The sequence below is a fragment of the Bombina bombina genome, chromosome 5, assembly GCF_027579735.1.
Source record: "Bombina bombina isolate aBomBom1 chromosome 5, aBomBom1.pri, whole genome shotgun sequence".
Taxonomy (NCBI): domain Eukaryota; kingdom Metazoa; phylum Chordata; class Amphibia; order Anura; family Bombinatoridae; genus Bombina; species Bombina bombina.
Window position 1 is genome coordinate 924,765,354 of NC_069503.1, and position 26,060 is coordinate 924,791,413.

The 26,060-nt window shown below is 38.5% G+C and overlaps 1 protein-coding gene across 1 annotated transcript in view; it reads right to left on the bottom strand.

Moving 5' to 3' along the window:
• Positions 1 to 360: 360 nt before the first annotated feature.
• Positions 361 to 26,060, bottom strand: part of CPA6 (carboxypeptidase A6) — a 386,652-nt gene continuing 360,952 nt past the window's right edge. The window contains exons 10-11 of the mRNA XM_053715100.1: positions 12,395 to 12,479; positions 361 to 3,075 (exon numbers count right to left, since the gene is read on the bottom strand). Of these exons, the coding sequence (XP_053571075.1) occupies positions 2,888 to 3,075; positions 12,395 to 12,479 (273 nt within the window). The 3' untranslated portion in view covers positions 361 to 2,887. The remainder of the gene's footprint in view (positions 3,076 to 12,394; positions 12,480 to 26,060) is intronic.

The following is a 26,060-nucleotide window of genomic DNA, read 5'->3' on the forward strand; positions in this document are numbered from 1 at the left end:
TATTGTAGCTATATTAGGGTTTATTTTATAGGTAAGTATTTAGTTTTAAATATGAATAACTAATTTAATAAGAGTAATATTTATTTAGATTTATTTAATTAATATTTAAGTTAGGGGGTGTTAGGGTTAGTGTTAGACTTAGGTTCAGGGGTTAATAATTTTATTATAGGTTGCGGTGGTGTAGGGGGGGCAGGATAGGGGTTAATAGATATTATGTAGGTGGCGGCGGGGTCCGGGAGCAGCGGTTTAGGGGTTAATATAATTATTATAGTTGCGGCGGGGTCCGGGAGCGGCGGTTTAGGGGTTAATAAGTTTATTAGAGTGGTGGTGGGCTCCGGGAGCGGCGGATTAGGGGTTAATAAGTTTATTAGAGTGGCGGTGGGCTCCGGGAGTGGCGGTTTAGGAGTTAACATGTTTAAGGTAGGTAGCGGCGGTGTAGGGGGGCAGATTAGGGGTGTTTAGACTCGGGGTACATGTTAGGGTGTTAGGTACAGACATCTCCCATAGGAATCAATGGGATATCGGGCAGCAGCGAACATGAACTTTCGCTCTTGTCAGACTCCCATTGATACCTATGGGATCCACCACCTCCAGGGCGGTGGATTGAAAACCAGGTACGCTGGGCTGGAAAAGTGCCGATCGTACCTGGTAGTCATTTGATAACTTCCAAAAGTAGTCAGATTGTGCCAAACTTGCGTTCGGAACATCTGGAGTGACGTAAGAATCTATCTGTGTCGGACTGAGTCAGGCGGATCGAAGCTTACGTCACTAGATTCTACTTTTGCCGGTGTGTAGGGCTTGATAACTTAAGCGAATCAGCCTCGCCACAAATACGCTGCGGAATTCCAGCATATTTGAGGTTGACGGCTTGATAACTAGAGGCCAAAGGGATACATTTATTAAGCAGTGGATGCTGCTTTCTACGCCCATTATTTCAGGCTCACCGGACCGCTGCTCCTTTACTTCTCCGCCACATTTCTGGTGGTGGACTGAAATCATCCCGATCTGATCGGAATGATTGACACCCTCTGCTAGCGGCCAATTGGCCGCCGGTGAGCAGGGGTCAGCATTGCACAAGCATTTCACTAAAAATGCTTGTGCAATTATAAATGCCGACAGCATATGCTGTCGGCATTTAGCGAGGTAGAGCGAACATGATTCATTACAGCGAATCGTGTCTGCTCGAACTTTAATAAATCTACTCCAAACTCTCTAAAAATATAGAAAATGTATTGTACACAAAACTCTCTCTCATAAGTAATTCATTCTCTGGGGACGCGACTGTTTCTTTAAAGGGACATGAAACCCAAAAATGTTCTTTCGTGATTTAAATAGAACATACATTTTTAAACAACTTTCTAATGTACTTCTTTTATTTAATTTGCTTAATTCTCTCGGTATCCTTTGTTGAAAATCATATCTAGATAGGCTCAGGAGCTGGGAGCTAGCTGCTGATTGGTGTCTGCACATATTTGCCTCATGTGATTGGCTTACCGATGTGTTCAGTTAGCTCACAGTAGTGCATTGCTATTCATTCAAGAAAGGATATAGAGAGAATGAAGCAAAATTGATAAAAGAAGTAAATTAAAAAAAAAATAATTAAAGAAACATTTTGGTTTTTATGTCCCTTTAAATTGTGTACGCTCCTTAGCTTTCTCTTATTTGAAATGTACAGCAGTGCATAAGTTCAGTTAGAAGCATTTATTTAACTGCAATGGTGTTAGGTCTCTGGTCCTTAGTATATGTGCATTGTGTATTGTTCATTACAAAATACTATTGTACTATTGAAAAAATGTTTAGTAAAGCTATTTTCGCATACCAAAGTATATTATAAATTACTTCTAACTGTATTTAAAATGTGTACTTCAAATAGGACTTTTCTGTCCTTATAAAGGAACAAGACAGTCAAATCAAACTTTTTCTGTATTCAAATATAGGGGTTTGATTTATCACATGCCGGGCAGACATGATTTGCTGCAGCATAGTTTCCGGCGAGGTAAATATACCCCATAGGGGCCTATCTATCAAGCTCCGTATGGAGCTTGATGCCCTGTGTTTCTGGCGAGCCTGCAGACTCGCCAGAAACAGCAGTTATGAAGCAGCGGTCACAAAGAGCGCTGCTCTATAACCTGTCCGCCTGCTCTGAGCAGGCAGACAGACATCGCCCGGAAATCAACCCGATCGAGTACGATCGGGTTGATTGACACCCCCTGCTGGTGGATGATTGGCCACGAATCTGCAGGGGGCGGCGTTGCACCAGCAGCTCTTGTGAGCTGCTGGTGCAATGCTGAATACGGCGAGCGTATTGCTTGCCATATTCAGCGAGGTCTGGCGGACCTGATCCGCAGTGTTGGATCAGGTCCGCCAGACCTTGATAACTATAGGCCATTGTGTGCAATTTTACTACTTACTGTATTTTTTGGATTTACATTATCCTCTTTCTATCCTTTGTCAAAGACTGTGACAATGTTTTAAAATTGACATTCATTGATGAACACTAGAAGGAATGAGTGTTTGCAACAATATATAACATTGTTACAAATAATGTTGCCAACACTGCTGCCATATAATGCTTATGATACTGCACGTGCACACTTCTGAAGCTAGCTAGGTATGTTTTTCAAGAAAGGTTACTAAAATGACAAAATGGTATGCTCTATCTGATTTTCAAAAATGATTCAGTGTGTACCCAGAATACAATTACCTTTTTGTCTTGGATAAAGGTTATGTTATGTAAAGCATAAAAGACCATACTGAGTTTATGTTCATTAACTATGAGGGTGCGACATTTGTCAAGCTCTTACTATGTTTCTCAAATCTCTAAACAATATAATGACTTTTTTTCAAGGATGTGGTATATCCAATATGAAACAAGTACGTTTAAACCTTAGTGACATTTCTTGAGTGCATGCATTGTGATGTTTTTTACTGCCAACATTGTTTCAGCGCAGGTTGGTTTAATAAGCGAATCTGGTAGCATGAAGCCATAGTATCCGGTGTCACGCAGTTCAAATGCATATGAATAAGGTATTCCGTTATTGTAGGCCCAATCTATGGAGCTTCCAGAGCTCAAATCTGAAACAAAACATATACATACTGTAAATATGACTACAAATATATGTATTCATATTATGTGTGTTTATATCAACGGAGGCCACTGTTAATACATACAAGAAATCACCAAAAAGCTGATTTCTAAAACAGACTAAAATGCTACACTAAATACTTACTGGTTTCTGTATGTAATGTGTTAAAATAAGAGAACAACTTTGAAGACAGCTGCAGGCACAAGAGGGGAAACAATAGAATGGCGAGTAGCAACCATGTTACTGTAGTTGCACTCAGCAGTTTAATGTACTTTTAAAGCGTTTTTTTTTCCCAACTCCAGTCCTCAAAAAACCCTAATAGGCCAGATTTTCATGATATCTGAACTAGAGCACTACATGTTTAAAGGGACATGAACCACAACATTTCTCTTTTATGATTCAGATAATACAATTTTAAACAACACTCCAATTTACTTCTATTATTTAATTTGCTTCATTCTTCAGATATCCTCTGTTGAAGAAATAGCAATGCACATGGAGGATCCAATCACACAAGGCATCCCTGTGCAGCCACCGCAATCAGCAGCTACTGAGCCTATTTAGATATGCTTTGCAACAAAGGATATCAAGAGAATGAAGCAAATTAGATAATAGAAGTAAATTGGAAAGCTGTTTAAAATTGCATGCTCTTTCTAAATCATGAGAGGGAAAAAAAACATAATTTATGCTTACCTGATAAATTCCTTTCTTCTGTAGTGTGATCAGTCCACGGGTCATCATTACATGTGGGATATTAACTGCTCCCCTACAGGAAGTGCAAGAGGATTCACCCAGCAGAGTTGCTATATAGCTCCTCCCCTCTACGTCACCTCCAGTCATTCGACCAAGGACCAACGAGAAAGGAGAAGCCAAGGGTGTAGTGGTGACTGGAGTATAATTTAAAAAATATTTACCTGCCTTAAAAAACAGGGCGGGCCGTGGACTGATCACACTACAGAAGAAAGGAATTTATCAGGTAAGCATAAATTATGTTTTCTTCTGTTAAGTGTGATCAGTCCACGGGTCATCATTACTTGTGGGATACCAATACCAAAGCAAAAGTACACGGATGACGGGAGGGATAGGCAGGCTCTTTATACAGAAGGAACCACTGCCTGAAGAACCTTTCTCCCAAAAATAGCCTCCGAGGAAGCAAAAGTGTCAAATTTGTAAAATTTGGAAAAAGTATGAAGCGAAGACCAAGTTGCAGCCTTGCAAATCTGTTCAACAGAGGCCTCATTCTTAAAGTCCCAAGTGGAAGCCACAGCTCTAGTGGAATGAGCTGTAATTCTTTCAGGAGGCTGCTGTCCAGCAGTCTCATAAGCTAAACGAATTATGCTACGAAGCCAAAAAGAGAGAGAGGTAGCAGAAGCTTTTTGACCTCTCCTCTGACCAGAGTAAACGACAAACAGGGAAGACGTTTGTCGAAAATCTTTAGTTGCCTGTAAATAAAATTTAAGGGCACGAACTACATCCAGATTGTGCAAAAGACGTTCCTTCCTCGAAGAAGGATTTGGGCACAAGGATGGAACAACAATCTCCTGATTGATATTCCTGTTAGTGACTACCTTAGGTAAGAACCCAGGCTTAGTACGCAGAACTACCTTATCCGAGTGAAAAATCAAATAAGGAGAATCACAATGTAAGGCTGATAACTCAGAGACTCTTCGAGCCGAGGAAATAGCCATTAAAAATAGAACTTTCCAAGATAACAACTTTATATCAATGGAATGAAGGGGTTCAAACGGAACACCCTGTAAAACGTTAAGAACAAGGTTTAAACTCCATGGTGGAGCCACAGCTTTAAACACAGGTTTAATCCTGGCCAAAGCCTGACAAAAAGCCTGAACGTCTGGAACTTCTGACAGACGCTTGTGTAACAGAATGGACAGAGCTGAGATCTGTCCCTTTAAGGAACTAGCGGATAACCCCTTTTCTAAACCTTCTTGTAGAAAAGACAATATCCTAGGAATCCTAACCTTACTCCAAGAGTAACCTTTGGATTCGCACCAATATAGGTATTTACGCCATATTTTATGGTAAATCTTTCTGGTAACAGGCTTCCTAGCCTGTATTAAGGTATCAATAACTGACTCAGAAAAACCACGCTTTGATAAGATCAAGCGTTCAATTTCCAAGCAGTCAGCTTCAGAGAAGTTAGATTTTGATGTTTGAAAGGACCCTGAATCAGAAGGTCCTGTTTCAGAGGTAACGACCAAGGTGGACAGAATGACATGTCCACCAGATCTGTATACCAAGTCCTGCGTGGCCATGCAGGCGCTATTAGAATCACTGATGCTTTCTCCTGTTTGATTCTGGCAATCAATCGAGGAAGCATCGGGAAAGGTGGAAACACATGAGCCATCCTGAAGGTCCATGGTGCTGTCAAGGCATCTATCAGGACCGCTCCCGGATCCCTGGATCTGGACCCGTAGCGTGGAAGCTTGGCGTTCTGTCGAGACGCCATGAGATCTATCTCTGGTTTGCCCCAACGTCGAAGTATTTGGGCAAAGACCTCTGGATGAAGTTCCCACTCCCCCGGATGAAAAGTCTGACGACTTAAGAAATCCGCCTCCCAGTTCTCCACTCCCGGGATGTGGATTGCAGACAGGTGGCAAGAGTGAGACTCTGCCCAGCGAATTATCTTCGATACTTCCATCATTGCTAGGGAGCTTCTTGTCCCTCCCTGATGGTTGATATAAGCTACAGTCGTGATGTTGTCCGACTGGAACCTGATGAACCCCCGAGTTGCTAACTGGGGCCAAGCCAGAAGAGCATTGAGGACTGCTCTCAATTCCAGAATGTTTATTGGAAGAAGACTCTCCTCCTGATTCCATAGTCCCTGAGCCTTCAGAGAATTCCAGACAGCGCCCCAACCTAGTAGGCTGGCGTCTGTTGTTACAATTGACCAGTCTGGCCTGCTGAATGGCATTCCCCTGGACAGATGTGGCCGATAAAGCCACCATAGAAGAGAATTTCTGGTCTCTTGAATGGAATGAAGGACACGGCATGCACTTTGAAGTTTTGTTAACCTGTCCTCTGTCAGGTAAATCTTCATTTCTACAGAATCTATCAGAGTCCCCAGGAAGGGAACTCTTGTGAGTGGAAAGAGAGAACTTTTCTCTTCGTTCACTTTCCATCCATGCGACCTTAGAAATGCCAGTACTATCTCTGTATGAGATTTGGCAGTTTGAAAGCTTGAAGCTTGTATCAGTATGTCGTCTAAGTACGGAGCTACTGAAATTCCTCGCGGTCTTAGTACCGCCAGAAGAGTGCCCAGAACCTTTGTGAAGATTCTTGGAGCCGTAGCCAGTCCGAATGGAAGAGCTACAAACTGGTAATGCCTGTCTAAAAAGGCAAACCTTAGATACCGGTAATGACTTCTGTGAATCGGTATGTGAAGGTAAGCATCCTTTAAATCCACTGTGGTCAAGTACTGACCCTCTTGGATCATGGGCAAAATTGTTCGAATAGTTTCCATCTTGAACGATGGAACTCTTAGGAATTTGTTTAGGATCTTTAAATCCAAGATTGGCCTGAAGGTTCCCTCTTTTTTGGGAACTACAAACAGATTTGAGTAAAACCCTTGTCCTTGTTCCGACCGCGGAACTGGATGGATCACTCCCATTAATAAAAGATCTTGTACGCAGCGTAGAAACGCTTCCTTCTTTGTTAGGTTTGTTGACAACCTTGACAGATGAAATCTCCCTCTTGGGGGAGAGGATTTGAAGTCCAGAAGGTATCCCTGAGATATGATCTCTAACGCCCAGGGATCCTGAACATCTCTTGCCCAAGCCTGGGCGAAGAGGGAAAGTCTGCCCCCCACTAGATCCGGTCCCGGATCGGGGGCCCTCAATTCATGCTGTCTTAGGGGCAGCAGCAGGTTTTCTGGCCTGTTTGCCCCTGTTCCAGGACTGGTTAGGTTTCCAGCCTTGTCTGTAGCGAGCAACAGCTCCTTCCTGTTTTGGTGCAGAGGAAGTTGATGCTGCTCCTGCTTTGAAATTACGAAAGGAACGAAAATTGGACTGTCTAGCCTTGGCTTTGGCCTTGTCCTGAGGCAGGGCATGACCTTTACCTCCTGTAATGTCATCAATAATCTCTTTCAAGCCGGGCCCGAATAAGGTCTGCCCTTTGAAAGGAATATTAAGCAATTTAGATTTAGACGTAACATCAGCTGACCAGGATTTTAGCCACAGAGCTCTGCGTGCCTGAATGGCGAATCCTGAATTTTTAGCCGCAAGTTTAGTTAAATGTACTACGGCATCTGAAATAAATGAATTAGCTAACTTAAGGAATTTAAGTTTGTGTGTGATGTCATCTAGTGTGGATGATTGAAGTGTCTCTTCCAGAGACTCAAACCAAAATGCTGCTGCAGCCGTGACAGGCGCAATACATGCAAGAGGTTGCAATATAAACCCTTGTTGAACAAACATTTTCTTAAGGTAACCCTCTAATTTTTTATCCATTGGATCTGAAAAAGCACAGCTATCCTCCACTGGGATAGTGGTACGCTTAGCTAAAGTAGAAACTGCTCCCTCCACCTTAGGGACCATTTGCCATAAGTCCCGTGTGGCGGCGTCTATTGGAAACATTTTTCTGAATATAGGAGGGGGTGAGAAAGGCACACCGGGTCTATCCCACTCCTTAGTAACAATGTCAGTAAGTCTCTTAGGTATAGGAAAAACGTCAGTACTCGTCGGTACCGCAAAATATTTATCCAACCTACACATTTTTTCTGGGATTGCAACTGTGTTACAATCATTCAGAGCCGCTAATACCTCCCCTAGTAACACACGGAGGTTCTCAAGCTTAAATTTAAAATTTGAAATGTCTGAGTCCAGTTTATTTGGATCAGAACCGTCACCCACAGAATGAAGCTCTCCGTCTTCATGTTCTGCAAACTGTGACGCAGTATCAGACATGGCCCTTGCATTATCAGCGCACTCTGTTCTCATCCCAGAGTGATCACGTTTACCTCTTAGTTCTGGTAGTTTAGCCAAAACTTCAGTCATAACAGTAGCCATATCTTGTAATGTGATTTGTAATGGCCGCCCAGATGCACTCGGCGCTACAATATCACGCACCTCCTGAGCGGGAGATGCAGGTACTGACACGTGAGGCGAGTTAGTCGGCATAACTCTCCCCTCGTTGTTTGGTGAAATATGTTCAATTTGTACAGATTGACTATTTTTTAAAGTAGCATCAATACATTTAGTACATAAATTTCTATTGGGCTCCACTTTGGCATTAACACATATAGCACAGATATCTTCCTCTGAATCAGACATGTTTAACACACTAGCAAATAAACAGCAACTTGGAAATACTTTTCAAAGTAATTTACAAATAATATGAAAACGAACTGTGCCTTTAAGAAGCACAGAAAAATATTATAACAGATAAAATAATTAAGTTATAGCATCAATCTTTGTCAGAATATACAGTTTTAGCAAAGGATTGTTCCCCTCAGCAAATGATAACTAACCCAGGCAGCAGAAAAAAAAATACACAAATAAACGTTTTTTATATCACAGTCAATACAATCAGCACAGCTCTGCTGTATGATTACTTCCCTCAAAAAAGACTCTTGAGATCCCTGAACTCTGTAGAGATGAACCGGATCATGCAGGAAGAAAATGAACCTCTGACTGAGTTTTTCTGATGCATAGTGAAAGCACCAAAATGGCCCCTCCCCCACACACATAACAGTGAGAGGGATCAGTGAACTGCTCTAATTTAAATCAAAACTATTGCCAAGTGGAAAAAAAGTGCCCAAAACATTTTTTCACCCAGTACCTCAGAGAAAAAAACGTTTTTACATGCCAGCAAAAAAACATTTTACCTCAATAATTAATTGTCATTTAAAACCTATTGCAAGTCCCTGCAAAATAGGTTAAGTCTATGTATACAGTTTAAAAGCCAGAGAAGTACCATTTCCCAGAAAACTGAAGTGTAAAATATACATACATGACAGCCTGATATCAGCTACATCTACTGCATTCAAGGCTGAGTTTACATTATAACGGTATGGCAGGATTTTCTCATCAATTCCATGTCAGAAAATAATAAACTGCTACATACCTCTTTGCAGATTAATCTGCCTGCTGTCCCCTGATCTGAAGTTTACCTCACTCCTCAGATGGCCGAGAAACAGCAATATGATCTTAACTACTCCGGCTAAAATCATAGAAAAACTCAGGTAGATTCTTCTTCACATTCTACCAGAGAAGGAATAACACACTCCGGTGCTATTATAAAATAACAAACTTTTGATTGAAGATATAAAAACTAAATATATCACCATAGTCCTCTCACACATCCTATCTAGTCGTTGGGTGCAAGAGAATGACTGGAGGTGACGTAGAGGGGAGGAGCTATATAGCAACTCTGCTGGGTGAATCCTCTTGCACTTCCTGTAGGGGAGCAGTTAATATCCCACAAGTAATGATGACCCGTGGACTGATCACACTTAACAGAAGAAAATTGGGTTTCATGTCCCTTTAAAGTCATTTTTCTGTGTTGCATTTTTGGCCATTGCTCTCTTTTTCTTGTATGCATGTGGGTGCATTTCCCTGTCAAACACTGCCTTTACAAGCCAATGAGCAATGCAACTTGTAGGTATTCAGCAAGTTTCAATTTAATTTTAAACAGCTTTAACCTTTTAAGTAATGAAATGTTTTAATATGTTTATGTGTTCTTTTTTAAATGTATGAGAAAACAATTTGAATTCATTGTCTCTTTAAATAGAGATATATTTGAAAAGCTTAGGGAAGGCACGCAGGCACACAGAGCACAAAGGATACAAAATCCTTTTTATACAGTCAATAGGAATTTGGAACACAGACTTCTGATCTGCAATTAATTTCACTGTTTCCTTTATAAATTACTCATGCTCCTGATTCCTCAGAAACACTGCGTTTCAGTCTTTTATGAAGTGCTGCCTTTTATTATATGAATGGATTCAAATAAAAGAAAGGCATGAATAGAAGAGGACATTGCATGAATGGATCTGAAACTCTTGGGAAGAGCACCACCACCACAGATTAAGCATTTCTTCAGATGAAAATAAAGTAAAATCTTACAGCATATTTTCTATAGCTCTGTAACAAAATATTCACAGGTATCCTCGTTGGAAACATTTTAGCTAAGATTCTGAAATTACTCTGCCTTCAAAGTACAAGGAATTATACAGCAACCTTATTTCAGAGGACACTGGGCAAAATCCACCATTATAAGCCAATTTAGGGCCACATTATGAGTGGTGCATTAACAGTTACGCGCAAGTGAAAATGGGTTTATTGCGGGTGTTGGCGTGGGTCGGATTTACTGCTCGTATTACAAGTTGAAAGTAAATGTGATTGCACTAAAGATTTAGGGGCCCATTTATCAAACTCGAGGACCCGTGTTTCTGGCGAGTCTGCAGACTCGCCAGAAACACCAGTTATGAAGCAGCGGTCTAAAGACCACTGCTCCATAACCTGTTTGCCTGCTCTGAGCAGGCGGACAGACATCGCCGCAATTCAACACGATCTAGTACGATCGGGTTGATTGACACCCCCCTGCTGGTGGATGATTGTCCGCAAATCTGCAGGGGGCGGCGTTGCACCAGCAGCTCACAAGAGCTGCTGGTGCAATGCTGAATACGGAGAGCATATTGCTCTCTGCATTCAGCGAGGTATGTCGAACCTGATCCGCACTGTCGGATCAGGTCCGACTGACCTTTATTAAATAGGGGCCTTAGGCTAATACCATGTCCTCAGAGTTCTGGTTAACTGTTTGGCAAAACAAAAAAGTATCACAAAACACATCAAAAATACATTACAAAGTACAGTTACACTCTACTTGAGGAACCTGTTTGTTGGATTTTTAGTTTAGGTACAAGAAAAGGTGTATTATATATATGTATATAATATTATAGGGAAATCATTTTATTATGATACATATAATTATATTGAATATATATGTGTTTATATACTTAAAATAATTTTACATTTTTTACTAATTGTAAAGGGTATTCTGTCCCTTTACACCTTTATGGCTTCAATGTAACTTGATTGAAAATTAGCATTTAATGGCTTAGCTTCCTTTGACTGTAATGGAAACTTAAAAAACTCACATTTTTCTAATGTGACTAAAGAAAAATGCATTTCTGACACCTTTGTAAACTACCAAAAGGTGCAATCTTTTCCACCAGCCAATTAACGGCTATTGGTGTGATGAATAAAACCAACAATATAAATGTGGCTCAAGTATGCAAATGAATGACTTTTTATATGTGCATTATAAAAATGTCCATTTTATACAGAATTTTAGTGTTGAATGTGGCACGTCCATAGCACCAATGGGGAAAGTGGTAGCACCTTTCGTATACCCATAGCAACTATCTAAGTAAAAGGAAAATGCTGACATGGTCATACAAACACGGAAAAAGAGTTTACTGCACATATGGCCCTTCACAGGAAGAATTTAGCCTGTTTAGCAAAAGAAGAGCCTCAGCAAAGACATCAAATAATGCAGTGTCTTATACTTAATAAAAATTACAGGCATCACACTCTAATGTTAATAAAGGAATAATATGAGCAATATATTTTTTTTAGGAAAAGGTGTGAGGGTATATATATATATCTTTGACATGTGCATTAGTCTATTTCTGGAAACAAATGGCGAACATGGCTGCCGCTAGCAGCATTCGGCTATTTTCTGAGCCAGATTTCTTCTTGTGAAAGTGCAACACACTAAGATCTAAGCAAATCCAGATAATATATATTATTGCATATATATTATGCAAGCATGGCTTAATTTTTGTAGCTCGGCTTGATATTTAAAAAAAAAAAAAATGTATGTCTTTTTTGTGTAAATTTAGTCAACATAATTGTGTATGTGTATATATATATATTAAAACATATATATATATATATATATATATATATATATATATATATATATATATATATATACATAAATACACACACACAATTATGTTCACAAAATTTACACAACAAAATACATTAATTTACTAAATGAGTGCAAGTACAATTTTGAAAGATCAAGCAGAGCTACAAATATAACGCCATTCAGTGTTATCACGATACCAGGTTGTACGGTGTGATCATTTTAATTGTAGCAGCATTTTTTTTTTTTTAAAGGAAGTATATTTAAGCAGTCTTTGTTTTAGCTGAACAGAACTACATTCTATTAAAATTTATTAAAAGCTTAATTATATAGCTTTTAAAAACATGAATTATTTTTTATTATTATTATTATTATTATTATTATTATTATATAAAAGTGTAAAAAAACAAACTTACACAATGTAGAAGAAGCTGGACCATGTCTGTACCTTATACCATAAGCTGATCTGATAGCTTCAACGGCTTTATTGGCAGCTGACTCCTGTGTTAAAGAATATGAGCTTAATTAATAATTCAATTTAATGTGACTAAGCTAACAATACATAATGATATCTCAGTGAGTAGTGGATAGAACAAATACAGACCTCAAAAACAGAGATAGAAAGTAACATATAACTGTGACTGCACCACTAATCAACTACCTACAATAAAACACACAATCATTTTTACCTATGTTAAAGTGACAGTATACACCAATTTTCATATAACTGCATGTAATAGACACTTCTATAAAGAAGAATATGCACAGATACTGATATAAAAATCCAGTATAAAAACTTACTTAGAAGCTCCCAGTTTAGCAATTGCCACTGGACAGGGACCCCTCATTGGAGGTTAAGAGAGAACTCGAGAAATGTGTGTTTAAGGCAATGTGTAATGGGTTAATAACTGAAAAGGAACAGAATTTTCTGATCCAAAGAACTTTTTCAATACCAGTTTTTTACACATTGCCAAAAATACATAAGAGTTGTGAGAGATCACCGGGCTGTCCAATTGGGGCTAGTACTAATCCCATCTTTACCAATGTATCAGTCTACCTGGATAGGGTATTGTCCTACATTAAAGATACTGGGGAATTTTTGAATAAGCTCAACGATATTGTTCTGCAGAGTGACAAGTTCATTCTGTATACACTAGATGTAAATAGCCTTTATACATCAATTACACACAACAGTGGTCTAGATGCAACAAGACAGGCTATTACATCTAGTGCTATACTATCAGGTAATGAGAGTGAGTTTGTCATGGAATTATTACAGTTGGTCCTCTATTGTAATTATTTTCTTTTTCAAGATCAGTTTTACATTCAACGTCAGGGGACTGCCATGGGGTCAAATGTCGCCCCCACATATGCCAACGTCTATATGAATACCTATGAAGAGAGATTTGTGTATACAAATAATATGTTCCAGAAGTATGGATTGTGCTGGTTTAGATATATAGACGACGTGTTTGGCATATGGGAACAACGACATTGACTCATTATATGAATTTGTTGCAGATTTAAACATCTCTACACGGCACAGTAAATTTAAATTAACCTCTATTGAGGAGTCTGTGGCCTTTTTGGACACCTTGGTCATCAAGGAGGGTAGACAGTTGAAGACTGATTTGTATAAGAAGACAAGTGACAAAAATAGTCTACTAAGGTTTGATAGTGCACACTCTCCCTCACTTGTTAAGAGTTTACCTAGGAGTCAACTCTTACGTGTCAAGAGAATTGTCTCTGATGAAGCTAAAGTAGGCATTAGGTTAAGGGAAATGGGTGACTGTTTCCTTGAGAGGGGCTTCCCTAAACCCCTTATTGAACAGCAGGTTAAAGAGGTTGAGGTAATCCAGAGAGAATCTGTTCTCAAGAGTAGTAGGGCTAAGGATAGAGTGGATAGGAATGTGAGAGATACACTTGTTAGAGCTGACATTGGTCCTGAGAAGGGGTATAGACAAACATTCATTTCAACCCCGTGAATGGGTAGTTACCCCTGCTTGGGGTGCTGCAATTGTAATAGCATGATTAAAAGGGAAGTTTTTGTTCACCCACTAACTGGGAAGAAATTTAGGATCTCTGGCTTTTATACGTGTAATACTGACTTTATTATATGCTTGATCAAGTGCCCCTGTTCAAAAATGTATATTGGGGAGTCGACACATAGAGCCAGAGATCGAATAAATGAGCATAAATCTAACATCTGTAGAAAGAATATGGATGCCCCATTATCCAACCATTTTTTACAAGCTGGTCATTCTATCTCACAGCTCAGATTCCAAATTATTGAGCATATTAGAAGGCCTAGACGTGGGGGTGATATGATTAAAATACTTAAATCCAGGGAGACTTTCTGGATTTATACTTTACAATCTATGGTACCAGTAGGAATGAACAAAGGAATGGATTGGGGTATTACTCTGTAGAACAAACTAATATTAAAGATATTCACGTACTGATGTGTTAGCATAATATGTCTGAAGAGATTGTGAATAGGTGTTATAATGTTAAAATTATAGCATGTAATGTTTTAAATAATTATAAATCTGTTTTTAACTTAGGATATATGTTTTACAGGTCCCAATGGGTTAAAAGAAGATTGCACTCTATTATGACCACTAGAGGGGGTGTGTATATTTTATGTATGGATAAGAATTGTTGATACACCTGCATCAGGTAATTAGATCCCTCCCCCTATATGAGGGTATAAATTGTGTAATAGGAGGATGAGATGTATAACATGATTAAGGTCATTATGTGACCGAAACGTCATTTATGTATGCTGTGAAGTCTCACCAATAAAGATACCTTTGCATTATAAGGTGCCTCTGGTTTTTGCTATTGCTGGATGGAGTAAAGGACTACTGCAGAGTCCTTACAGCGTGCATCTGTTGGTTTGGGCTGGAGTGCTGGACCTGATATATTGATTCTAAATTAATTTTATGACAGCCCAAGAACAGGGAGGGTATTTAAAGGGGTAAAAGAGGAAAACAATATTTTCCAGATGTGGCACATTCTGTAAAGATTTTATTATTATTATTATTCTTTATTTATAAAGCGCCAACAGATTCCGCAGCGCTGTCCATGGGTAACAAAGATAAATGGACAGTACAATATGAGACACCAGACAAAATACAAACAAATACAGGGGGAGGAGAGGTTGGGGGAAAGTCTGACAGCTCGAGGAAGTGAGTTCCAGAGGGTTAGTGCCGCACGGGAGAAGTCCTGTAGTCTAGCATGGGAGGAGGTAGAAGAGGCAAGGAGTAGATCGTTGTTTGATCTTTGGGAACGGGCTGGAGTATATTTGTTGATGAGTGAGGACAGGTAGGGAGGGGGCTGCATTGGTAAGGGTTTTGTAGGTCAGAGTGAGAATTTTGATAAAAAAAGATAGCTTATAAAAAATACATACAAACACAGTCAGATGATAGTATGTAAATATGGAGACTCCAAAACTAAATAAATAAAACATCTGATAAGAAAGGCTAAAGGTCATGCAAAAGAAATGATACCACAGTCAGTGAGAAATGGGGACAAACCCTACTTTAGATATATCAGCGAAAGGAAAAAAACTAAGGACACGATTACAAGCTGTGCGCTAAAACGGGTGCTTAAATAATGCCACAAAATGAGCGGTATCACACTTTCCATACCGATGCCATTGCAAGTTACTGAAAAACCTTCTTTTGTTGTGCTATATGGTGCGATAAGCTCCATACCACACAAAACCCAAGACCTCACTTTACATGCTCATACACGCTTTCCCCCATAGACATCAATAGAGAGAAAGTGTTAGAACAAAAATAACACCTGCGATCGTGGAATGTCGATAGCTATAACGCAACCACATTGATGTCTATGGGGAAAAGAAAGTTATGTAAAAACACCCTAACTAACATAAACGCGTAGTCTAAATACCCCTAATCCGCCACGCCCCGACATCGCCAACACTAAATAAACCTATTAACCCCTAAACCGCCCGCACTACACATCGCAACTACTTAATCAAACCTATTAACCCCTAAACCGCTGGCCCCCCACATCACAACACACTAAATTAAACTAGAATTAAAACTGGGGTACCTTGCATTCCTATTGGCTGACATTTTCAAATCAGCCAATAGGATGAGAGCTACTGAAATCCTATTGGCTGATTTGAACAGCCAATAGGATTTCAGTAGCTTTCATCCTTTTGGCTGATTTGAAAATGTCAGCCAATAGGAATGCACGGTACCCCAATTTTAAAAGGGTACCTTGCATTCAATCTTCAGTGTACGGCGGTGATCTATGAAGAGGATCTTACACGCTGAATGTCTGCACCGCCGGTGACGATGCTCCGCGCCTCCACAGCTCCGCACCACCGGGATGAAGATAGAAGATGCCCCCACGATGGCAATGCCCATTCAAATGCCCCTTTAGGGGCAATGGGTAGCTTAGGTTTTTTTAGATTTAAGATTTTTTTTATTTTGGGGGGCTTTACTATTAGGGGGGACTTTGTAATTTTTTAATGTAAAAGGGCTGTTTAACTTAGGGCAATGCCCTACAAAAAGCCCTTTTAAGGGCTATTGGTAGTTTATTGTTAGGTTAGGGGGTGTTTTTATTTTTGTGGGTTTTTTGTTTTTGTTTTTAGATTAGATTAGGTATCATTTTTATTGTTTTTGATAATTCCGTTTATTTTTTTTTGTAATCTTATTTTTTTATTTTTTTTCCGTAATTTTAGTTTTTTTTTTTGATAATGTTAGATTTTTTTAAAAATGTTTGCAGTAGGTTTTTTTAAATTTGTAATTTTTTTTTTTTTTGTAGTGTTAGGTTATTTTAATCTTGTAATTTAGTTTTATTTGTAGTTTATTTTCTTTTCTTAAAATAGTTATGTTAGGTCTATTTATAGTCTAATCTTAGTTTTTTTTTATTTCACAGGTAAGTTTTTATCTATTTTAAGATAGTTGTATTGTAAATTTAATTTAAAGTTAGGGGGTTGTTAAGGGTTAATAGTTTTAGGGGTTAATAGTTTAATTTAGTGATTTGCAATGTGGGGGCCGGCGGTTTAAGGGTTAATAGGTTTATTATAGTATTTGCGATGTGGGGGGCCGCGGTTTAGGGGTTAATAAGTTTAATAAAGTATTTGCGATTCTGGGGATGGCGGTTTAGGGGTTAATAGTGTAGTTTATGGGTGTTAGTGCACTTAGTAACATTTTAGTTATGAGTTTTGTGAAACATTTTTGTTTCGCAAAATCCATGACTACTATTCTCAGATTGCGGAATGGATCGTTGCGGTATAGACTATATCGCTAGCGTTACAGCCTGACCAAACAACTTGTAATACGACGCAATGGAAATCCCGCACAAGTAATTTTTTGAGCGCAGAATGGAGAGTTGCCTAAAGGCTAAAAAGCTTGCGGTATAGCTGTACTGCAGCGACTTGTAATACGGGAGACCTGCATATTCTGCGCACAATGGCCAATTTTTTAGTGGTATAGGCGTACCACACCATAACGGAAAACATGTAATCTTGCCCTAAGTGAGTAAAAGTAAAACTCAAAGCAGTTAATAGTAGAGTGGTTTAAGCACATAAACAAATGGCAAACTGGCTCAATAATTACTTCTGTTCTGTCTTCATAAAAGATTGTGATGATCAAGGAAATACTTAAATGGCTTCTATTAACTTTTTTTTTTACAGAATATGATGTTCTATTGTAATTACAAAAAATAGAATAAAAACCAGTAATAAAGAACCTTCGATCTGTGCTAGCTGCCCTGACACAAGGTGTTCCACATGTTTGGAGAATAGCCAATGTAGTACCTCTCTATAAAAAGGGCAATGAAAGACTTTAACTTTCATTATTTATATAGAGAATACAATTTCCAACAAGTTTTCACTTTACTTCTATTATTTAATTTGCTTTGTTCTTTTAGTATCCTTTGTTTAAAACATATATACAGTAGGTAGGCTCAGGAGCAACAATGCATTACTGGGAGCTAGCTGCTGATTGGTTGATACACATATATTCCTCTTGGCATTAGCTCTCCCTATGGCCCTGATGATCGAAAGTGCTACAAGGTGGCAAAATATTCTAAGGGATCCTCAACTATCTTGAGCAAGGCTTTCTGATTATTCCAAGCTTTCGACATAGAGATGTTTACTATACACGCCATTGGTCAGCGATGGTGGCTTAGACAACACCCAGCATTGCTGACCATATTGACGATGTATAGTAAAAGGATTCCTAGAATATAACAACCGTCTGCCTAACAGCTAATTCTAATACCCCCAAACCGAAGTACCCCACAAACGCACACTAACACTGAACTAATAAACATCTAAACCCACACATACCCACTGCAAGTCACTAACTATTAACCTTTAAACCGCCACATACCCACCACAAGTATTTAACTATTAACCCTTATGCTGTAAAATACCCACTGCAGTCAACTAACAACCCCTATATTGCTAACTATAAACCCCTATGCCGCTGCATACCCACCGCAATAATCTAACCATTAACCCCTATGCCACCATAAACCTCAAATGCAAACTAACCTCCCTCTAAAGTAAATCTCCTAAATTAGAAATATTAAAAAAAATCTAAGTAAAAAAATAAAAAAAACCTAAACCGCCAAACCCCAAACAAAATCTAACCCTACTCTTCCTAACCCCCTCTAAACTAACCCCCTCTAAGTTAAACCCCCTCTAAACTAACCCCACTAAGTTACAAAAAAAATACAAAAAAATCTAAGTTACAAAAAATAAATGAAAAACATAATTTATGTAAGAATGTACCTGATAAATTAATTTCTTTCATATTGGCAAGAGTCCTTGAGCTAGTGACGTATGGGATATAAAATCCTACCAGGAGGGACAAAGTTTCCCAAACCTCAAAATGCCTATAAATAAACCCCTCACCACACCCACAATTCAGTTTAACGAATAGCCAAGTAGTGGGGTGAAAAACAAGGAGTTAAAAAGGATACAAAAAGAGGAACTGGAAAAAAATTGTGCTTTTATACAAAATCATAACCACCATAAAAAGGGTGGGCTTCTTGGACTCTTGCCAAAATGAAAGAAATTAATTTATCAGGTAAGTTCTTACATAAATTATGTTTTCTTTTATGTCACTGGCAAAAGTCTATGAGCTAGTGACGTATGGAATAGAAATACCCAAGACGTGGAAGACCACAGAAGAGTCACTAGAAAGGGAGCGATAAAATAAAAACAGCTATTTCCGCTGAAAAAAATGAAATCCACAAAAAAAATAAGTCTCATAAATTTCACATAAATTTCAAGAAAAAAACTTAAATCATAAGCCGAAGAATCAAATTGAAACAGCTGCCTGAAGAACTTTTCTACCAAAGACTGCTTCAGCAGAAGCAAATACATCAAAATGGTAAAATTTAGTAAATGTATGCAAAGAAGACCAAGTTGCTGCTTGGCAAATCTGATCAACTGAAGCTGCATTCTTAAAAGCCCAAGAAGTGGCGACTGATCTAGTAGAATGAGCTGTAATTCTCTGAGGTGGAGACTGTCCTGCCTCCAAATTAGCCTTGTGAATCAAAAGCTTTAACCAAGATGCCAAAGAAATGGCAGAGGCTTTCTGAACTTTCCTAGGACCAGAAAAAAACAACAAATAGACTAGAAGTCTTCCTGATATTTTTAGTAGCTTCAACATAATATTTCAAAGCTCTTACAACATCCAAAGAATGTAAAGATCTTTCAAGAGTATTCTTAGGATTAGGACACAAGGAAGGAACAACAATTTCCCTACTTATGTTGTTAGAATTCACAACCTTAGGAAAAAATTTAAACAAAGTTCGCAAAACAGCCTTATCCTGATGGAAAATCAGGAGAAGATATAGCAGATAGATATAGCAGAAGATATAGCCAAAAGGAACAACACTTTCCAAGAAAGTAGTTTAATATCCAAAGAATGCATAGGCTCAAAAGGAGGAGCCTGCAAAGCCTTCAAAACCAAATTAAGACTTCAAGGAGGAGAGATTGATTTAACAACAGGCTTGATACAAACCAAAGCCTGAACAAAACAGTGAATATCAGGAAGTTTAGCAATCTTTCTATAAAACAGAAAAAACAGCTATTTGTCCCTTCAAGGTACTTGCAGACAAACCTTTATACAAACCATCCTGAAGAAACTGTAAAATTCTAGGAATCCTAAAAGAATGCCAAGAGAATTTATGAGAAAAACACCATGAAATATAGGTTTTCCAAACCCGATAATAAATCTTCCTTGAAACAGACTTACGAGTAGACATGTGCGATTCGATCCGAATCGAAATTCGGATGAATTTATTGAATTCGGAGATTTGGATCGATTTGAATTTCCAAATTGCGGTAGTGCCGAATCTACCGAATAAATTCGAATTGATGGGAAGCCATCAGATCTATTTCAGAGAGACCCCACATCTGTACAATCTGACAAAATACATCTGGATTGAGAGACCACTCCCCTGGATGTGATGACTGATGACTGAGATAATCTGCTTCCAAATTGTCTACACCTGGGATATGTATCGCAGAAATTAGACAGGAGTTGGATTCCGCCCAAGAAAGTATTTGCGATACTTCTTTCATCGCTAAAGGACTGCGAGCCCCTCCCTTGATGATTGACATATGCCACAGTTGTGATATTGTCTGTCTGACAATGAATAAATGATTCTCTCTTTAATAGAGGGCAAGCCTGAAGAGCCCTGAAAATAGCACAGAGTTCTATAATATTGATTGGTAACCTCGCCTCTTGAGGATACCAAACTGGGACCCACAGACAGCTCCCCAACCTGTGAGACTTGCATCTATTGAAATCACAGTCCAGGAAGGACGAACAAAAGAAGCCCCTTGAATAATCCGATGAAGGTCCAACCACCAGGACAGAGAGAGTTAAATGTCGGGATTTAAGTATATCAACTGTGATATCTGAGTATAATCCCTGCACCATTGATTCAGCATACAAAGCTGCAGAGGTCTCATATGAAAACTAGCAAAGGGGATTGCGTCCAATGCTGCAGTCATGAGACCTAAAACTTCCATGCACATAGCCACTGAAGGGAATGATCAAGACTGAAGGTTTCGATAGGCAGAAACCAATCTTATTCGTCTCTTATCTGTTAAAGATAGAGTCATGGACACTGAATCTATCTGGAAACCTAAAAAGGTAACCCTTGTCTGAGGATTCAAAGAACTTTTTGGTAATTTGATCCTTCAACCATATCTTTGAAGAAATAACACAAGTTTATTTGTGTGAGAATCTGCTAAATGAAAAGATTGAGCCAGTACCAAGATATCGTCCAAATAAGGAAACACCGCAATACCCTGCTGCTGATTACAGATAGAAGGGCACCAAGAACCTTTCAAAAAGATTCTTGGAGCTGTTGCTAGGCCAAATGGAAAAGCAACAAATTGGTAATGCTTGTCTAGAAAAGAGAATCTCAGAAACTGATAGTGGTCTGGATGAATCAGAATGTGAAGATATGCATCCTGAAAGTCTATTGAGGACATGTAATGACCTTGCTGAACAAAGGACAGAATAGTCCTTATAGTCACTATCTTGAAAGTTGGGACCCTTACAAATTGATTCAAAAACTTCAGATCCAGAACTGGTCTGAAAGAATTTTCCTTTTTCGGGACAATGAATAGATTTGAATAAAAACCCAAACCCTGTTCCAGAAGTGGAACTTTTACAATTACTCCTGAAAGCTCTAGATCTGAAACACACTTCAGAAAGACCTGAGCTTTCACAGGATTTGTTGGAATGTGAGAGAGAAAAAAATCTTCTCACAGGAGGTCTTATTCTGAAACCTATTTGATACCCCTGAGAAACAATATTCTGAATCCAATGATTCTGAACAGAACATGCCCAAACATCTTGAAATAATTTCAATCTGCCCCCCACTAGCAGAACTGGATTGAGGGCCGCACCTTCATGCAGTCTTGGGGGCTGGCTTTGGTTTCTTGTAAGGCTAAGATTTAGTCCAACTCAAGCATGGCTTCCAATTGGAGCCAGAGTCCTTAGGGGAAGGAGTGTTTTTTTGTTCTCTATTCTGACGAAAGGAACAAAACCGATTAGAAGCTTTAGATTTGCCTTTAGACTTTTTATCTTGAGGCAAAAAACTCCCTTCCCCCCAGTAATAGTGGAAATAATAGAATCCAACTGGGAATCAAACAAATTATTACCCTGAAATGATAGAGATAGTAACCTAGAATTAGATACCATGTCAGCATTCCATGATTTGAGCCATAACGCTCTTCTAGCTAAAATAGCCAAAGACATAGATTTAACATTAATCTTGATGATATAAAAAATAGCATCACAGATAAAATGATTAGCATGTTGAAGCAAATGAACAATACTATGCAAATCAGAGTCTTTTTCCTGTTGTGCTAAGCTATCTAACCAAAAAGTTGATGCAGCTGCAACATCAGCCATAGAAATGGCAGGTCTGAGAATATAGCCAAAATACAAAAAAGCTTTCCGTAGATAAGATTCAATTTTCCTATCTAAAGGATCCTTAAAAGAAGTACTATCTTCCATAGGAATAGTAGTACGTTTAGCAAGAGTAGAAATAGCCCCATCAACTTTAGGGACTTTTTCCCAAAACTCTAATTTAGCCACTGGCAAAGGATACAACTTTTTAAACCTTGAAGAAGGAACAAAATAAGTACCAGGCTTAGACCATTCATTTGCAATCACATCAGAAATAGCATCAGGAACAGGAAAAACCTCAGGAGTAGACACAGGAGGTTTATAGACAGAATTTAAATGTTTACTGGATTTATTATCAAGAGGACCAGACTCCTCAATATCCAAAGTTATCAACACTTCTTTTAACAATGAAAGAATATACTCAATCTTAAAAAGATAAGATGATTTATCAGTGTCAATGTCTGAAGTAGGATCTTCTGAGATCCTCATCAGAGGAGGATATATCAGTATGTTGCCGGTCATTACAAATTTCATCAATATTATGAGACGTTTTAAAAGACATTTTACGTTTATTTGAAGGCAGTATCGCAGCCATAGCCTTCTGTATAGCATCAGCAATATAATTTTTCATATCAACAGGGATATCATGTACTTTAGATGTTGAAGGAACAACAAATACTGTACTAGCACTAATAGAAACTTTTTCTGCATGCAAAAGTTTATCATGACAACTGTTACACACTACACTCTATAGCTGGAGATATAATCTCCACTAGCTTACAACAGATACACTTAGCTTTGGTAGAACTGTGTTCAGGCAACATGTTTCCTACAGCAGCTTCTGAGACAGGATCAGATTGAGACATCTTGTAAAATGTAAAAGAAAAAAATAACATTTAAACAGAAATATCTTATTTCCACATATAGCAGTTTCAGGAATGGGGAAAAATGCAAATGCTAAAATTGGCAAAAAAATCAAATAGCATAGCCCTCTGAGCATAAAGAAGGCAAAGAGCATATAGGAAGTGGGGTATAATAAAAACTAAATTTTTTTGGCGGCAAGTATGACGCATGATGCAAAAGAAGTTGAGAATTTTTATGGGTGCCAACAAACATCCGGAAATGACACAACTCGCGTCATAACACAATTTCCACCAAACAACCTAGTGTCAACTAAAATGCTGGAAATGACGAACTTGCGTCATTACAGACGCACAATTGCGGCAAAAAAAATTCTTGTGCCAAGAATGACGCAATAACTGCATTTTGCACCCTCGCGAGCCTAATTTTCCCACAAGTTTTACGAAGAAAAAACAAGTCAAATTAAAAAGACTATACCCCAGGTAATAAAAATTCCTAAAACATGATTCCCATAACGAAACTGCCAGACTGCAAAGGGAAATACACATAGACCTGACTCATGGCAAATATAAGTAAAATACATATATTTAAAAAATTATATTAATACATAAAGCGCCAAACCATAGCTGAGAGTGTCTTAAATAATGATACATACTTACTGAATGACACCCATCCACATATAGCAGATAGCCAAACCAGTACTGAAAGCTATCAGCTGAGGTAATGATATATAAGAGTATATCGTTGATCTGAAAAGGGAGGTAGGAAATGAATCTCTACGACCGATAACAGAGAACCCTTGAAAAGATTCCCCGCAAAGGAAATCATAAAATCAAATCAAATAGGCAATACTCTCTTCACATCCCTCTGACAAACACTGTACTCTGAGAGGAATTGGGCTTCAGAATGCTTAGAAGTGCTTATCGCAGAAGAAATCATAAAAATCAAGCACAAACTTACTTCACCACCTCCATAGGAGGCAACTTTTGTAAAACTGAATTGTGGGTGTGGTGAGGGGTGTATTTATAGGCATTTTGAGGTTTGGGAAACTTTGCCCCTCCTGGTAGGATTGTATATTCCATACGTCACTAGCTCATGGACTCTTGACAATTACATGAAAGAAAGCTAAATAAAATAAACTACATTATCCAAAATAAAAAAATCAGTATACCTAACACTAAACTATAAAAACAAAAAACAAAACCCTAAACCCTAACACTAAAATAAATTACATTGCCCTAAAGTGATCTTAGCTCTTTTGCTAAAAAAAGTTACAAAAATCCCCACATACATTAAAGTAACCCCCACCCCCAAAACAACAAAATCTAACTGTAAAAACCTATATACAAAATCAAATTAAAAATAACAATCCCTATTCTTAAAAACAAAACACCCAAAAAAATCCTTTCTAACCCCCAAAGTGTTACCTACAGTTGATAAGGGACTCCGGTTCCTCTTGATCCAACCTTGGGCCCTCTTCATCCAAGATCCAGACCCCAGGGCCGATCTTCGTGGTGGCGGACTTCCGCAGCCTCTTCTGCCTCCTCCACTCCGCAATCTTCATCAACGATGGGGCCCTCTTCATCCAAGGTCCAGGAGCCAGGGCCTATCTTTGCAGTGGCAGACTTCCACGGCCTCTTCCGCTGCCTCCGTGTACAATTGTTTCATTGCATAACAGGCATGCAGTTATGTGATACTATAATTATAATGCAACTGTCTTTTTTAACATAAATATCTATTTTAAAAATATATTTTATTTACGATAACAAATGCATCAAGCAAGAATATCTACATTTTAATTTATATACACAATACTTAAACTAAAATGAATTATACATGAACATGTATTTTATTTTAAAGATTGTAGATATAATCTAGTCAGGCCTTGCATTGATATTCAAAATTTAAACAGTTATGCATGTATATTGCATAATGGTTTAAGTATTGCATATACATTAAACATGTATTTATGATAGCTTGTTGTGTTTATTAGTGATAATATAAATATAATTCAGCTAGATTACGAGTTTTGCGCTATGAGCTGCTCGCTACTAACTTGCAAGTTATTTCCACCGCTCACCTTCCTATAGCGCTGCTACTACAGGTTTTCAAAAACCCGGGGTTAGCAGGCAATATAGCAGCGTTGAGCTCTATTGAGCTCCATACCGCACTCAAATACCAGCGCTGCTTTGAGCTGGTTTTACGTGCTTGTGCACGATTTCCCCATAGACATCAATGGGAAGAGCTGGCTAAAAAAAAGGTCTAACACCTGCAATAAAGGAGTGTAAAGCTCCGTAACGCAGCCCCATTGATTCCTATTGGGAAAGAAAATTTATGTTTACACCTAACACCCTAACATAAACCCCGAGTCTAAACATCCCTAATCTGCCGTCCCCGACATCGCCGCCACCTACATTACACTTATTAACCCCTAATCTGCCGCTCCTGACATCGCTGACACCTACATTATACTCATTAACCCCTAATCTGCCGCCCCTAACATCGCCGCCACCTACCTACACTTATTAACCCCTAATCTTCCACCCCCAATGTCGCCGCCACTATACTAAAGTTATTAACTCCTAAACCTAACCCTAAGTCTAACCTTAACCCTAACACCCACTAACTTGAACATAATTAAAATTAATCTAAATAAAAATTACAATTAATACCTAAATAATTCCTATTTAAAACTAAATACTTAACTGTAAAATAAACCCTAAACTAGCTACAATATAACTAATAGTTACATTGTAGCTATCTTAGGTTTTATTTTTATTTCACAGGCAAG